Source organism: Chiloscyllium punctatum, chromosome 11 (genome assembly GCF_047496795.1).
Source record: "Chiloscyllium punctatum isolate Juve2018m chromosome 11, sChiPun1.3, whole genome shotgun sequence".
Classification (NCBI taxonomy): domain Eukaryota; kingdom Metazoa; phylum Chordata; class Chondrichthyes; order Orectolobiformes; family Hemiscylliidae; genus Chiloscyllium; species Chiloscyllium punctatum.
In genome coordinates this window covers 92659894-92676233 of record NC_092749.1, presented here as the reverse complement: position 1 = coordinate 92676233, position 16340 = coordinate 92659894, and the positions used below count along the sequence as shown (strand labels likewise).

Below are 16340 nucleotides of genomic sequence, written 5' to 3'. Positions count from 1 at the left end.
CCAGTTTATGCTTTTCCATCACTATTTTAAAACTAAAATAATTAGGTCACTGGCCCCAAAGTGCTCCCCCACTGACACCTCAGTCACTTTCCCTGCTTTAGTTCCCAAGAGGTGGTCAAGCTTTGCACCCTCTAGTAGGTACTTCAACATACTGAATCAGTATATTTTCTGGTACACTTAAATTCCTCTCCATCTAAACCCTTAACACTGTGGCAGTCCTAGCCTATGTCTGGAAAGTTAAAATCCCCCAGCATAACCACCCTATTATTCTTAGAGATAATGGAGATCTCCTTGCAAATTTGTTTTTCAATTTCCCACTAACTGTTGGGGGTGTGGTGTATAGTACAATCCCTTTCTTATTTCTCTGCTCCACACAAATAACTTCCCTGGATGTATTCACAAGAATATCCTCCCTAAGTACTGCTATAACATCCCTTATCAAAAACACAGTTCCCCCTCCTCTCTTGCCTCCCTTTCTATCCTTCCTGTAGTATTTATACCTGGAAGAGTGAGCTGCCAATCCTGTCCATCCCTGAGCCATATCTCCATAATTGCTATGATATCCCAGTCCCATTTTTCTAAACATGACCCGAGTACATCTACCTTCCCTATTAAGCCTCGTGCATTGAGAGAAATGCACTTTAGTTATCAGTCCAGCCTCATCCTCTGCTTTGTTTCTGACTGCCCTGACTACTTGACTTGCTTCTTTTCCCAACTGTACGAGTCTCAGACTGATCTCTTTCCTCACTATCTCCTTGGGTCTCACCCCACACCCCCAATTTCCTAGTTTAAATTCTCCAGAGTAGCTCCAACAAATCCCTCTGCCAGTATATTAGTCCCCTTCCAATTCAGGTGCAATCCATCGTTCTTTTACAGGTCGCTTCTGCCCCAGAAGAGATTCCCATGATTCAAAAGTGTGAATCCTTCTTCCCTGCATCAGCGCTTCAGCCATGCATTCATTTACACTATCTCCTATTCCTACCTTCGCTAACCCGTGGCACCAGGTGTAATCCAGATAATACTATCCTCGAGAACCTCCTTTTTAAATTCTTGCCTAACTTCCTAGATTCTCCCTTCAGAATCTCATCCTTTTTCCTTCATATGTCATTAGTTTCAATGTATACAACGAGCTCCTGCTGGTCCCTCTCCCCTATCTCCAATATATCCTTGATCTTGGCACAAAGGAGGCAACACACCATTCTGATTTCTCCCTGTTGGCCACAGAAACGTCTGTCTGTGCCTGACTATAGGTCCCCTATCACAATCAATTGCTTGGAACCTGGCGAACTACTCGTTATATGAGAGCCAGTCTCAGTACCAGAAACTTGGCTGTTTCTCTGACAGTCCTACATTTTCTACAACAGGATACTTATTTGAGATGGTTATCACCACAGTAGACTCCTGCACTACTTCCTTCCCTCTCCTACCTTTCCTGAAGGTAGCCTATCTCCCTGACTGTATCTGTGGTTTTTGCCCCCTTCCTATAACTGCCATCAGTCACACCCCACAGTCCTGCAAATTCCTAATTGCTGCTCCAACCGATCTATGCGATGTGATAGAATTCGTGACTAAAGATATTTCCTGCAGACATAATCATCAGAAACATGGAAACTCTCCCTAATCTTCCACATCTGACAGTGAGAGCACATCACTCTACTAAAAGCCATCTTTGCACCTTAACAAATGTCCCTATTCAAGAAAAGGTGATGATCGATAGCAAGAAACTACTACTGATCAGTTGGCCTAACATCAATCATAGGGAAATTATCTGAATCTAATTCGTTTAGAAAATCATACTACAATCAGGAAAAGTCAAGGTGGTTTTGGAAAGGAATACCATGCTTGATTAATTTACTAGAGTTTCTTGAAGTAACAAGCAAGATGGATAATAGGGAACCAATAGATATAGTATAGTTAGATGTCCAAAAGGTTTTTGATTATGTGAAACATAAAAGGCTACTGAACAAGCTTTAAGCTCGTGGGTGCTGAGTGTGTTACATTAACATAAATAGAGGATCGATTATTAAACAGGAAGCTGAGAATTAGTATCAGTGGATCAGTTTTAGGTTGTTAAACTCTAACCAGTTAAGTGTCACAGGAATCAGTACTGATGCATCAACTATTTCTAATTTACATTAATAACTTGGATGAAGGAATTAAGTACATGCTGGCAAAATGACATAAAGATGGGAGAAAAGTAAGCTGTGAGGAAAACATGGAGTCCACAAAGGGACGTGGGTAGATTAAGTGGATAGGGAAACATGGTACAATGTGGAAAAATGTGAGCTTCGGTACTTTGGCTGGAAGAACAAACTAAGTGATTGCATAAAAACATTTTCATACAAAGGAATCTGGATACTTTGGCACCAACTCTCAAAATGCTATCATTTAGATTGGGAGGGCAAATGGAGTATTGATCTTTATTGCAAAGGAAATAGAGTATACAAGTATGAAAGGGTGGTTATTGCTGTGCAGAACCTCAGTAAGACCACTTCTCGAGTGCTGTGTGAAGGTTTGACTTCTTCAGGAAGTATATAACTGCACTGGAAACAGTTCAATGACAGTTCGGTCACTTTGCTGATTCCTGAGTTGAAGGTATCTTCTGGAAAAAGGTTGAACAAGATGGACCTATACTCGCTGGAGTTGGAAATAATGAAAGGTGATCTAATCGAAACACAGGATCGAGGGAACTTGATGCTGGAAGGCAACAAATATTTCCATGAAGGGCAATGAGGAAGTAAATTTCAAAATAAGAGATCTCCCATTTAAGATGAAATGAGGAGGATTTTTTTTCCCCTGGAGGGTCTTAACCTTAGGAATTCCCTTGTCCAAAATGCAGTGCAGGCTGGGTCACTGAATAAATTCAAAGCGGAGTTATAACAGACTTTGAATGCCAAGAGAACCAGGAGTTGTGGATACAGTCGAATTTAAGGCCATATCAGATCAGCCATGATTTTAGTGAATTGCAGAACATGCCCGAAAATAGCCAACTCTGCTCCTATTTCTTATGGTTTTATTCTTAACGGTGCTTTCCCTACTTAAAATCTGGCATCATCGCCCATTCTTCTCAAATAAATAAACTACTCCATCCCTTAACTCTATTTCTTGTTATAAAGTCTTTGAGTATATTGCTACCTTCTAAATCTGTGTCTCATTTTCCAAAACTCCATATTTGAATTCCTCTACAAAGGTTTATGTCCCTATTGTGGTCCTAAAACATTTTAAGTTAAAATCACAAATGACATCTTAAGTAAAAACAAAGGGTAAACTATCGTCCTTCTTGTCTGTCAGGAGCCTTTCACACAGTTGATCACCATCCTTTTGTAACCTCTCCACTTCTCCAGCTACAAGAACTGCATTTTCTTGGTTCCACTCTTCATTATATTATCATAGCCAGAGTATCAATTACTGTTCCCTTTTCCCACTCTATTTCCTCTAGGATTTCATAGTTGTCAACCATACAATAGAATTATAAAATTCCTACAGTGCGGAAAGAGACTTTTCTGCTTATCAAGTTTGCAATGACCCTCCAAACAGCATCCTACCCTATCCCCATAAGCTCACATGGCTAATCTACTCAGCCTGCACAGCCCTGGACACTACGGGACAATTTAGCATAGCCAATCCACTAATCTGCACATCTTTGGACTACAAGAGGAAACCAGAGCACACAGAACAGGACAGAACATGCAAGCTCTGTACAGACAGTCACCCAAGGCTGGAATCAAACCCACGTCCCTGGTGCTGTGAGGCAGCAGTATTGAGTCACTGTGCCACCCTTAATCCTTCGCCCCTTTATTTCTTGCCTCCCCTTATTTCTCATCCACACTCTGTACTTTAAAAACGTTACTTGAAATTGCACGTTAGTTCTATTTATAAGTTGGCAACAGCTGGATCTGTTACTGCCAACAGTCACTGTTCCACTGCTGATTGATTAACAGACTGCTTATCTGACATGGAGTATTGGCAGAACATAAGTTCCCTCCAATTACTGTAAATTTTCCACATCGGGACTAAGAAATAGCAATGACTAAAGAACATAAATGGATAAAAAATAGAATCAGAACATTAATGCAACAAGAGTCACATTACATATTGATAACCAGTTACTGCTGCTTGACAGACAATGAAAATAGCTATAATGTCAGCTACCATAGGAAAAAAAATGAATCAAAAAACTTACCAAAGAAAGGCACACATGGAGGGTTGATGGATCTGAGTTTAGCCAAATACTTTTTATAGTGATCTTCACTCAATTCATGAGCCTCTTCTAAAATTTTCTTTTGACGACTTGGTATTTGCTATGAATGTAAGCAATGCAGAATATACATTTAGAAGGCAGCATTGGTAAAAATCCATTTGGCCCAATCAGCTGTTCATTTCCTAATTACAAAACTGCAAACCTGATCAATACTGAATTTGGACTTGATCAAATTGCTTTTGCAATGTTTCAACAATGACTTGTTGTTCTTGGTAATGTAGGGTATTCAACATATCAATAGTCAAGTATGAATAAATTATCCTCGAAACCATAATAAATTTGTGGTTTTTCAATTTATATATCACATCCTTTGGTTTTCTAGCTTGACTTTGCACAAAGTACACTTTTGCTTCAAGATCATTCCCCTTGTAATTTTAAAGCTTTTCTTTCAATTCTTAAACTTATTGTGGTTTAAAAGTATGGAATTAACATTTTACGATTTCTTATTGTCAAATAAAATTAATTTTCACAATAGTCACTGAATCATTTCCATTGCTTTAGGCAAGAAATAATTAACTTTATAAATTATCAAAAACAGTTATTTGCTTCACGCTGTATGGAACAACTTAGACTGAATTAACACAGAACCTTTCATGTTGCTCCTCAAGTATCGTAATTTTGAAGTGACACTAAAGAATGGCATGTAAGCTATATCTACACATTGAGCTCATCACAGAATAACTCAGTAATGTGATGGTTTCAATTATAACTGTAGATCTTAGGCCACAACATAAATGCTGCTTTCAGCTGTTCAGGTCCCAAAGAGCAAAGTTCAGCAGTATTAAGGAGACAAAACTGTCACTAAGACTCATCAGTAAATTATCCGTCATGCAAAAGCATCAGGTAATGTTAGCACCACACAGTGGCAGGCAATAACCGCCCCCAACAAGACAAAAATCTAACAATCACCCCTTGATATTCAATGTATTCAATGTCATGCCATTACTGTTGCTGAATTACCCATGACCAATTTTTGGGGGGGGGGGGGGGGGGGGGTGTACCATAAGAGCAGAAACTGAACTGCACTACCCAAATGAATATGTTGGTTACACAAGCAAGTTAGAGGATAGGACTTCTGTGCCAAATAACTCACCTCCTGTCTTCCAATGCTTGTCCACTGTCTATAAGACCCAAATCAGAAGCATGATGGCATATTCACAATTTCTCTTTTCAATGCAGCTCCAACACTCAAGAAACTTAGAACCAACCAGACAAAGCAGCCACTTGATTCGCAGTGCATCCATCAACTTCAATATTTACTCCCTTCACCAATGACAGTCAATGGCAGCTATGTGCATCATCTCAAGGTTCCTACTTCACCATCTACCAAACTTCTGAACTTGCACCATCCATAAGGACAAGGATAGCAGATGTATGTGAACAGCACCGCCTGCATGTTCACGTCTAAGCCATCTCAACATGAAACTATATTGTCATTCCTTCACTGTCAGTAGGTCAAAATCCTAGAAACTCCTTTCCTAACAGCATGTTGGGTGTCATTCCACCAATGAATGCAATGGTTCAAGGCAGGGGCTCACCATAACCTCAAGGCCAATTAGGCATGGACAATAAATCTCTAGCCAGCAATGCCCACATCCCATGAACACATTAGAAAAAAACTCATGTTTTCAAATTATGTGTTAAAGGATTAATCAGCATGTATGCATCATGATGTTATAATATCAGTGCCAAAAACATTCCTTAGGTACTCAGAATAAGATTTGGAGGTGCCAACGTAAATACATTTTCAAATTTGAAAAGAACTGCAGTGGTTTCCTCTGAAATTGTTTGTCTTTTGAATGCATTTTTACCTACTACAATAAAGGAAATGGCTACAGATGCCAGAGATGTGAAACAAAGAACAAAACTGTTGGCGAAACTCAGCAGGTTTGGCAGCATCTGTATGAAAAACAGAATATATTTTTGAATCTGGTGACTGTTCATCAGACCTGACAGCACCTAAAAACAAAGTGATTTTTATTCTGAAGACAAGGTTTGCAGGGTGGAGGGGATATCTGTTGAGGAGTGGACGGGTGGAGACAGAGAGAGAGAGAGAGAGAGAGAGAGAGAGAGAAAGAAAATGAAAAGGGGCAGATGATGATAGGCCAGGACAGAAGAAAAGCTGAATAAGTGATAATTTGAGTTGAGTACGAAAACGAACAGGTAGATTGTCCTGAAAGCCACCCATGTCATGCGACAAGGGCAGCAGACATATGGGAACACTTCCTCCTGCAAGTTCACCTTCAAGTCATCTGGATATGGAACAATGTTGCCATTTCTTCACTGTTATTCTGTCAAAATCCTTGAACTCTCTTTCTAACAGCATGTTGGGTATCCCCACACCAATGACTGCAGGAGCTCACCATCACTTCCTCCAAGCCAATTCGGCAATGAGTGGGTGACAATGAGCTGGCTGTGTTGAAGACAACCCATGTCATAACAGGACCAGAGTGCTGGGTTTGGTTAAAAAAAAAATTAGAAAGATGACATCAGGTTCTAAAGTTATTGAATTCAATGCTGAATCCCATAAGCTACAGGGTCCCCAAACGGAAAATGAAATGCAATTCTTCGATCTTGCACCAAGGTGCGCTGCTTCACTGCATCAGGCCTACAACTGAAATGTGAACGTGGGAACATGGCTGTACATTAAAAGTGGCAGACAACTCTAAATTCAGGGTCATTTTTATGGACAAAAAGTCGGTGTTTTAAAGAGTGGTCACACAGTCTGCGTTGGCTTCCCAATTAGAGATGACTACAATATGAACAGCAAATACTGCAGACTAAATTGAATTAAGTGCAGGTAAATTGCTGCTTCATCTGGAAGGTCTGGTGAGGAAGGAAGAAGTAATCAGGCAGCTGTTACAACTTCTGTAATTGCTTGAGAAGGAAGCCATGGGGAAGTATTGGGAATGAAGGAGGAATGGACCAGGGTGTTCCAGAGACAATGGTGCCTGCAAGTGCTGACAAAGGAGGGAAGAGGAATATGTTGTGGCATACTGCTGCAGGTGACAGAAATAGCAGCTTATGATCCTCTGGATGTTGAGGCTGGTGTGGACAAAAAGAACCTGATTGTTGTTGTGGAAGGGAAGAGAAGGGGTGAGTGCAGAAGTGCAGGAGATGGGTCAAAGACAGCTATGGGCGTGGTCAACCATGGTTGTGGAGAATCTCACTTGAGGAAAAAGGCAGGCATTTCTCAGGACTGCCTCCCACCTCCCGAGTAAGGTGGCATCATTAGAACAGAAACTTATTATGTCTCATTTACCATACCACACCTCAGTCGGTCACCTGTTGCACCTGGATAATTTTTTGATACATTTAACTTCATTTTCTAATCCTACTTGCATTTTCAGATCGATACAGATCAACTTTCTCATTAGTTATCTGTCTCTTTGTGGAGAATGTCAATACATCTCCTTTGATATTTAGGAAGCTAAAAATCCACCAGATAATTTTCATTCAACAACCATTACACTGCTCTTATCTATAGAGTCAACTATTCTTATGCTGTCTTGGCCACCAACCCATATTATGTCCTTCATAAACTTGAATTTATCTAAATCTCAGTACAAACTCTTAAACATGCAGCCCAGTCCTGTACACCCATTACAACAGCTTAAATTTGGTCCCAAATCAGCACCATTAAGAATTTTATGTTCTTATAATGTTCCAATGTTGCCACAGCCACATTCATTTCTACCTCTGTACCACCTATAATCCAATAACTCTCCAAATCTGATCTCTTTCCAAACATAATTTCATACACCACTGACATCTGTGTTTTCAGCTATTTAGGTCTCAAGCTCTGGAATTACTTCCATAAACCTCTCTGCCCAAATCTACTCTTTCATGGCATTCCTTAAATCCAACCTCTTTGACCAGGCTTTTGGTAATATTTCTTTCTTACTTCTGATAATGCCAAATCATATTTAGCAACACTAGTTGAGGTGGGCAGAAATGTGGAGTTTGTCCCTGAAGCCATGATCTTATGAAAGAGTGGAGCAGTCTCGAGGGGGCAAATGGTCCACTCCTGTTCTTAATTCATAAGTACCTTATGAAGCACCTTAGGCCTTATACTGAAGCACCTTAGGCCATTACGTAAAACTGCTGTAAATCTTTCAAGAAATACTACAACAGATTTTAAAGTTTTGGTCAGCATGATGCATGCTGGAGACTTAAAATTCGCCAGTTGGGAAATCTGAGCATGGTTTTTTTTTCATCCATCTATCAAAATGCTGCACAAAAATTTATTTTAATTAAGTTTTAGTGAAAACAAACAATATTCATCATGATATTCACTATGAGTTTCCAATGCTGAAAAGCAGAGCTAAGAAAAATCATTTAACTAACGACAGATTTCTTTTTTTTCCACTGTTTATTGAAAGGATGTGGGCAATATAAGTTGGACCAGCGTTCATTGCCCAACTCTGAACAAACATTTGAAGATGGCAGCAGCAGCATGGTAGGAAGTGCTCGTGCTCTATGCCCGTATGCTCCCGCGCACCTGGCCAGCCGCATTCTTCTCATTTTAGTTTTGTTTTATTTTCTTTTATATCAAAGTTTGCCTTTTCTTATTTTCCATGGCTACGGTGGAGGAAGGTGGTTGCAAGGGCCTGCTGCAATGGCAGTAGTGCCATAGATCCAGATGTCCATTCTTTGTGGCCATATTGGCTGTGGCTTTATCAAAACTTTCATTGTGGATGAATTGTCCATTCTCCTGTCTGATCCTATGGTGGCAGCATGGTGCTACTGGTTCGTTCCTCATGGCTACTGCAACAAAAGGATGGATTCGGGAGGTGACTGAAGTAGTGATGGCTTGAGTGACGGCTTCAGCTTTGGCAACCTGGTGGGTCTGGTCTGTCCCTCTTTGTTATGGCAGCGATGCAGTGGCTTTGGTGTCAGCTTCCATGGTGGCAGCATGATGGATCCACTGTGAAAATCCATGTTTTGGCAGCTTCAGTGGTAGTGTTCCATAGCCACTCTATAAACCCAGATTGCCGTGAAGGGAAAAAAAAAGATGAACTTTGTCCTAACTTTGGCTCAATTATCTCTCTTTAGAATTTCTGTAATTAAAATAATGCTGAATTGTAGTGACTGATGCACATCTTACAAGTGACAATAAATTGCTATTCTATTCGAATTACCCTTGAGAAGGTGGTAAGGAACTGCTTTCCATGTGGTGTAGGTAAACCCACAGCACTGTTAAGAAGCAAGTTCCAGAATTTGATCTGTAGAAATGAAGGAATGGCAATGCAGTTCCAAGAAAGAATGGTGTATGGTTTGGGGCAACATGCAGGTGGTGGTGTTCCCAAGTCTCTGTAGATCTTCCTTTTCTCAGCAGTATTTTTAAATGCATTCTTTGAACAAGGTTTTATTACTCATCACAGTAAATTTCCATTTTCTGTGTATAGCATGTCACACACTAAAATCATCAGCAAATGTATCCCTTTGAGACTTCCCACATGCTAAGTATTGTACAATACTTGCATTCCACTTTCAATATAGAAATTAGTTTCTTTCACATTAAGAAATATGGAAAATAGTTTATTTGAATGTGTCATGGACAGCGACAACAAAAATGGCAACGTTCAATGACATTCATTTATCCTTCTCAAATTACACTGCCCATCCTTCAAGTAATTCTGTGCACCTCATCAATAAAATTTACTTTGCATTTGGTTGAATCACAAACCTCAAATGTATGATCCAGTCTATACACAGGAGATGAATTCATGGCACTGACCACCTCCAACACTCCATTAAAATTGTTTAGTTCTTGGAAAACCTGCAGGATCTCAATTATTCGACTGACAACTGCTATTCTTTCTTCCAAGTTTTCAGTTTCTACTATGCATCTGAAATTTTAAAAATGCAGGATATCATTTTTGTGTACTATTGTGTGAGTAATACAAGTGACAGTTTGAAGCGACATTTAAGGTTGAAAATTGCAACTCACACCACCCACAGCATTGTCACAAAGATTAGAAATAAATTTATTTTAAAACCGTATAGCACAGGATTGAAAAACAAACATGATATTACAGACTTTCAGAAACTGAATACCAACTGAAAGATGCAGCCAAAACTACAGATTACTTCACTAGAAAGCCCTTTCAAACAATGTAGTCATATTTTGTGCTAGACAATGATTAAATGCTTATTTAAAGTTAAAAGTTAATCTTCATTAAATGTGAAAAAAACTGAAAATATTTGGGATCATATGACAGATAACCCCTATTACATTTCTTCAATTTTTCTGAATTAAGACATGTTGCCAAATAAGATTGCCTTGCCCTCCCCTCATCAGTTTTCAACTGTTTCGAGGTCATCATTGTTGTGATTGTTCTCAACTACCAAGCAACAATTACACTTCCAAGAAAACAATATCAAGTTTTGCATCAGGGTATGGTAACAAACATAATATTTCAATGCCAAACATACACAGCTAACTAAAAGTTATTCTGATTACAAAATAAGCTTGCAATGCATCCCTTGTACTGTGCAGTGAAACCAAGCAGCTTCCTGATATTCCAAACCCAGAGTGCATTGCCTTTTTGCAAAAGAGATCATCAGTTGAACTTGGTTGTAATATTTATGCTGTAATAGAAATTATGTCACTTTATTCAGTCATCATCTGTATTTCTGCTCTTCCTGACAGTTGTACGAAGTGCACATCAACTAAATTTATACACAACTTTTTCTTACTTTTCAAACCACAAAGTGAGGTTAGTAGTATGTCGTATCATCTTCAGGAGGTTTGAAGAATTTATTTCCTTGTCGTCCTTCGTCCATACACTTCCTACTAGTTCTGAAGGCTGAACAGCTCTGAAATCCAGATACATAAAAGCATAAATTTTTCTGCTAACAGAAACTTTGCAAATTTCTTGGCAAGGTAATTTGAAAATTATCACCAGGTAATTAATCTTGAAGTATTGCTAAGTTACTGTGACTCCATCCCTTTTTTCTAATATACATTTGTGTTGTGTGGTTGGGCAGCCTGTCAATGTTGTAACATGGGCATAGGATTTCCAATGCTTACTACATTCAATAGGATGTTCCAGTGATTGCTACATTTGATCCTGCCTAGAAGGACAGAGCCTGTTGCAAGGCTCTCAACAGACTACTCAAAATAGTTGAAGGGTCACTGTCAGTTACTAAGGGGGAGTTGAAGCAGAAAATTTGTCAACATTCAGGCAGCTGGCCAAACAGATACTGAGGGACAAGGGAACAGCTCCATAAGCAGTTCCAGCACAGTGGCTGTAGTTAGCACGGCTGCCTCATAACGCCAGGACCCAGGTGACTGTGTGGAGTTTGCATGTTCTCTCAGTGTCTGCGTGGGTTTCCTCTGGATCCTCCAGTTCCCTTCCATAATCCAAAGATGTACAGGTTAGGTGAATTGGCCATGCTAAATTGTCCATAGTGTTCAGGGATGTGTAGGTTAGGTGCATTAGTCAGGTGTAAATAGAGGATAGGGGAATGGGTGTGGGGGGGGGTTACTCTTCGGAGGGTTTGTGTTGACCTGTAGACCGAAGGGCCTGTTTCCACAATGTAGGGATCCTATGAAAACTTTCATGAAATTAGGACTAACAGAAAGCTGTGGGAGACTGTCAGGAGCCATTGGAGCAAATGGGATCAGATGCATCCTTGGAAACCACTGAGGGTTCAGTGCAGCTGAGCTTGGGATGTTGAAGGAAACAGCATTTGATTACTGCAGCTAAAAAATATTGGAGCTTGCAGAAGTCTAATGAGCAGTGCCAACCTCGTGAACCTAGCTGTCTGCCGAAGAGATGGGATGTGCTTGTGAGCAGGCGTAAGAGTGCAGTTGAAGGAATTCAATGGAATGCAGTCCCAGGGAAAAGACTGAATTACCAGGATGTGTGCAGTCACTGGGGCAGTCTGGGACAGCTTTTTCTTTAATCACTCATGAAACAAAGGCACCATTGGCTAATCTATCATTTATTGCCTGTCCAGAGTTACCATTGAGAATGAAGAGGTGAACTGCCTTCCTGAACTGCTGCAGTGTGTGCGCTGCAGGTACACTCACAATGCTGTTAAGGAGACAATTCCAGGGTCTTGACCTAACGACAGTGACAGAACACAAGCCAGGTCAGGATGGTGACTGGCTTGCAGGGGCATTTACAGGCGGTGGTATTCTCATATATCTGCAACTCTTGTTCTCCTGGATGATAGTGGTCATGGGTTTGGAAGGTGCTGCCCCAGGATGTTTGGTGAATTTCTGCATTACATTTTGTGTCTGAGCATCAGTGGTGAAGGGAGTGGATGCAGTACGATCAAGCAAGCTGCTTTGTCCTGGATAATGTCAAGTTTCTTGAGTGTTGTTGGAGCTGCATTCATCCAGGCAAGTACAAAAGTATTCCATCACACTTCTCACAATAGCCTTGCAGATGGTGGACAGAATTTGGGAAAATTGGAAGATGAGCCATTCACTGCAGTATTCCTAATCTCTAACCTGCTCTTGTAGCCACTATATTTATATGGCTAGTCCAGTTTAGTTTCTGGTCAATGGTAACCACCAGGGTGTCAACGGTGAGGGATCCAGGGATGGTAACGTCAATGAATGTCAAAGAGCAATGGTTAGATTGTCTCTTACTGGACACATTCATTGTCTGGCATTTGTATGGCATGAATATTTCTTGCCACTTTTCAGCCCAAATCCAGATATTGCTGCATTTGGATATGGGCTGCTTTGGTTTATGAGGCATCACAAATGATGAACATTTTGTAATGATCAGTAAGTATCCACACTTATGATGGAAGGAAGGTAGCCGATGAAGCAGATGAAGATGATTGGATGAGGACACTACCCTGATGAATTTGGCTGTACATTTGAATGCATGTAGCATTAGGAACAAAAGAAATGAATTGACAGATCATATTTGAATTTCAATTTGCAGTGCTAGCTGATTGGAGGCTTGGCTGCAGGATGATAAAATTGGGGCCTGAACACTGAACAGTGTGTGACATTGAGGATGGACAGGAAGCTGGGAAAAAGTGAGGAATTAGCTTTGTTAATTAATCCTAATATCACAGCACAATAAGTGACCCAAGGTCAGAAAACTATAAAGTAGAATTGGTTTCAGACATTAAAAATCACACAACACCAGGTTATAGTCCAACAGGTTTAATTGGAAGCACACTAGCTTTCGGAGTGATGAAGTCATCAGGTGATGAAGGAGCGTCGCTCTGAAAGTTAGTGTGCTTCCAATTAAACCTGTTGGACTATAACCTGGTGTTGTGTGATTTTTAACTTTGTACACCCCAATCCAACACCAGCATCTCCAAATCATGGTTTCAGAAGAGAAGAGGAATTATAAAGGCAAGAAGCCACTTTTAGAAGTGATATGCAAGCCCTTGTTAAGGCACAGAAGGACTGTGTATCAAGGAAGACATAGGGAGTTTGTAAGAAAGGTATTGCAATCTTGAGTGAGTTTAATGTACATAATGACAAGAACAATCAGATGGGCCAAGGTAATCTAGTCGAGCAGTTCAGGGAAAGGTTTTGTTATTGATTCTCAGAACAGCAACTGCAGAGCAGGCTATTTTGGACCTGGCATAGTACAGTGAGTTAAAATTAATTGGCGATTTCATAGTGGAAACATCCTTGGATAGCAGAAGTCATAATATGAATGAATTTTACATTTTGTTTGGGAAAGAGGAGAGCCAGTCTAAGACTGGTACTTCAAACTTCAATGAGAGCAACTGTGAGAGTGTGAAAGCAGAATTAGCTGAAGTGAATTGGAAAATTAGGCTCAGGAGCAGGTCAGAGATGCAATGGCAGACATTTAAGATGAACACTGAAAAGATATGTTCCAAAGAGAGCACTTACAACTCTTGGGTAACTGAAAGTGTATAATTCTTTGACGGTGGTCAGACAAGTTGAAATACTTGTTAAGGCTTGTAGGATCCTTGGGTTTATAAACAAGTGGCATTGAGTATAAAAGTAAGGATGTGATGCTCCACCTCTACAAATCACTGGGAAGACTCATTTATACTATTACGTTTAGTTCTCGTCTCCTTATTCAAGGAAATCCTGGAGACAGTGTAAAAGAGACTTACTGAAATCATACCAAGAACAAAGGATTTTAAATACAAGGAAATAGGGGAGAATTTGGGCCTATACTTCTTGGACCAGAGAAGAATAAAAGTGACATTATTGAGGTGTTCAGAATTATGAACAATTTTGACAGAGTGAAAAAGGGTATACTATTTCCACTGGTTGGTATCACTGTAACTAGCAGTCACAATTCCGAAACGTCGATTCTCCTGTTCCTTGGATGCTGCCTGACCTGCTGCGCTTTTCCAGCAACACATTTTCAGCCCACAATTTCAAGATTGTCAGCAAAAGAGTTCGGAATGAGATGAGGAGAGACATTCCTATTCAGATTTGTTAGGATTTGGAATGTGTTGCCTTGGAGAGTGGTGGGGGCAAATTCCATAGGAGGCTTCAAAAAAGAGCTGAATATATATTTAAAAGTAATGAATTCAGAGGACCACAGAGACAGGGTTGGAGAATGGAACAAGCTGGATAGCTGTTTCTGAAGCTAGTACAAACATGATGAGCTGTTAACTAACTTACAGAAATCACAACCATCTTTTCTATGTGCCAGGTAGTACTCCAAACAGCAGTGATTCTTTTCCCCTGATTAACGTTGACTTCAATTTTGCTTGGTGCCACATCCAATCAAATGTGGCCTTGATGTCAAGGGCAGTCACTCTCACCTCACCTCTGGAATTCAGTTCTTTTGTCCATGTTTGAACCAAGTCTGTTAAGAAGTCAGGAATTCAGTGACCGAGAACCCAAGCCAGGCATCAGCGAGCAGTGGTTTGTTTGAGGGAAATTGGAGGGAATTTCAAAGTTATGTCTTTCACAAGAGAAGAATTAAAGATTGGGTGATATAGAATGTCACTCCTGTAGATGTGTTGCTGAGAAATCCTTGGATCTGGCTTGACCACACCTCCTTTTTGCCATGTTTTGTGAGGTGCACGGTGGCACAGTGGTTAGCACTGCTGCCTCACAGCGCCAGAGACCCAGGTTCAATTCCCGCCTCAGGCGGCTGACTGTGTGGAGTTTGCACGTTCTTCCCGTGTCTGCGTGGATTTCCTCCCACAGTCCAAAGATGTGCAGGTCAGGTGTATTGGCCATGCTAAATTGCCCGTAGTGTTAGTTAAGGGGTAGATGTAGGGGTATGGGTGGGTTGCGCTTCGGCGGGGTGGTGTGGACTTGTTGGGCCGAAGGGCCTGTTTCCACACTGTAAGTAATCCAATCTAATCTAATCTAATCTAATAGTTTGTCTGTAAACTAACATTTATCTTATGTTCATTCTGGATGTTAGACTACAAGTTGTACGTGTTACATAGTAGGTTGTCTTATAGTTCTAACTTTGTATAGCGAAGTTTATTTTGTTTGTTTAAACATTGTGGAATTTAATGACTTTATTCGCTTATTAAGTAATTGGGATCTCAAATTTTGTGCCCTTTAACAAATGAAAAGCTTGCTGTGTCCAATCCAGATAGAGGCATAGAGATGTACAGCATGGAAACAGACCTTTCGGTCCAACCCGTCCATGTTGACCAGATATCCCAACCCAATCTAGTCCCACCTGCCAGCACCTGGCCCATATCCCTCCACACCCTTCCTATTCATATACCCATCCAAATGCCTTTTACATGTTGCAATTGTACCAGCCTCCATCACTTCCTCTGGCAGCTCATTCCATACACGTACCATCCTCTGTGTGAAAAGGTTGCCCCTTAGGTCTCTTTTATATCTTTCCCCTCTCACCCTCAACCTATGCCCTCCAGATCTGGACTCCCTGACCCCAGGGAAAAGACTTTGCCCATTTCTCCTATCCATGCCCCTCATAATTTTGTTAACCTCTAGAAGGTCATTTAGCACTCCACACACAGAGCTTCATCTATTGTGTCAACCCACAACTTTTCATATATTAAAACTGATGAAAGATTGAACAGAATGTGAGCGGTATTTACTGACATCTGCGTCCCAGATGCACTTACACATAGGCTTCGCACCAAAATTGCTAAATTGAAGAATTTACTCCAT

The 16340-nt window shown here is 40.5% G+C and overlaps 1 protein-coding gene across 2 annotated transcripts in view; it reads right to left on the bottom strand.

The window, feature by feature from the left end:
- The window catches only part of LOC140483199 (son of sevenless homolog 1), a 285798-nt gene that overhangs the window by 19199 nt on the left and 250259 nt on the right, over positions 1-16340 (bottom strand). For both annotated transcript variants that reach the window (XM_072581258.1, XM_072581259.1), the window contains exons 15-17: positions 10964-11083; positions 9951-10113; positions 4184-4301 (exon numbers count right to left, since the gene is read on the bottom strand). In XM_072581258.1, the coding sequence (XP_072437359.1) occupies positions 4184-4301; positions 9951-10113; positions 10964-11083 (401 nt within the window). The remainder of the gene's footprint in view (positions 1-4183; positions 4302-9950; positions 10114-10963; positions 11084-16340) is intronic.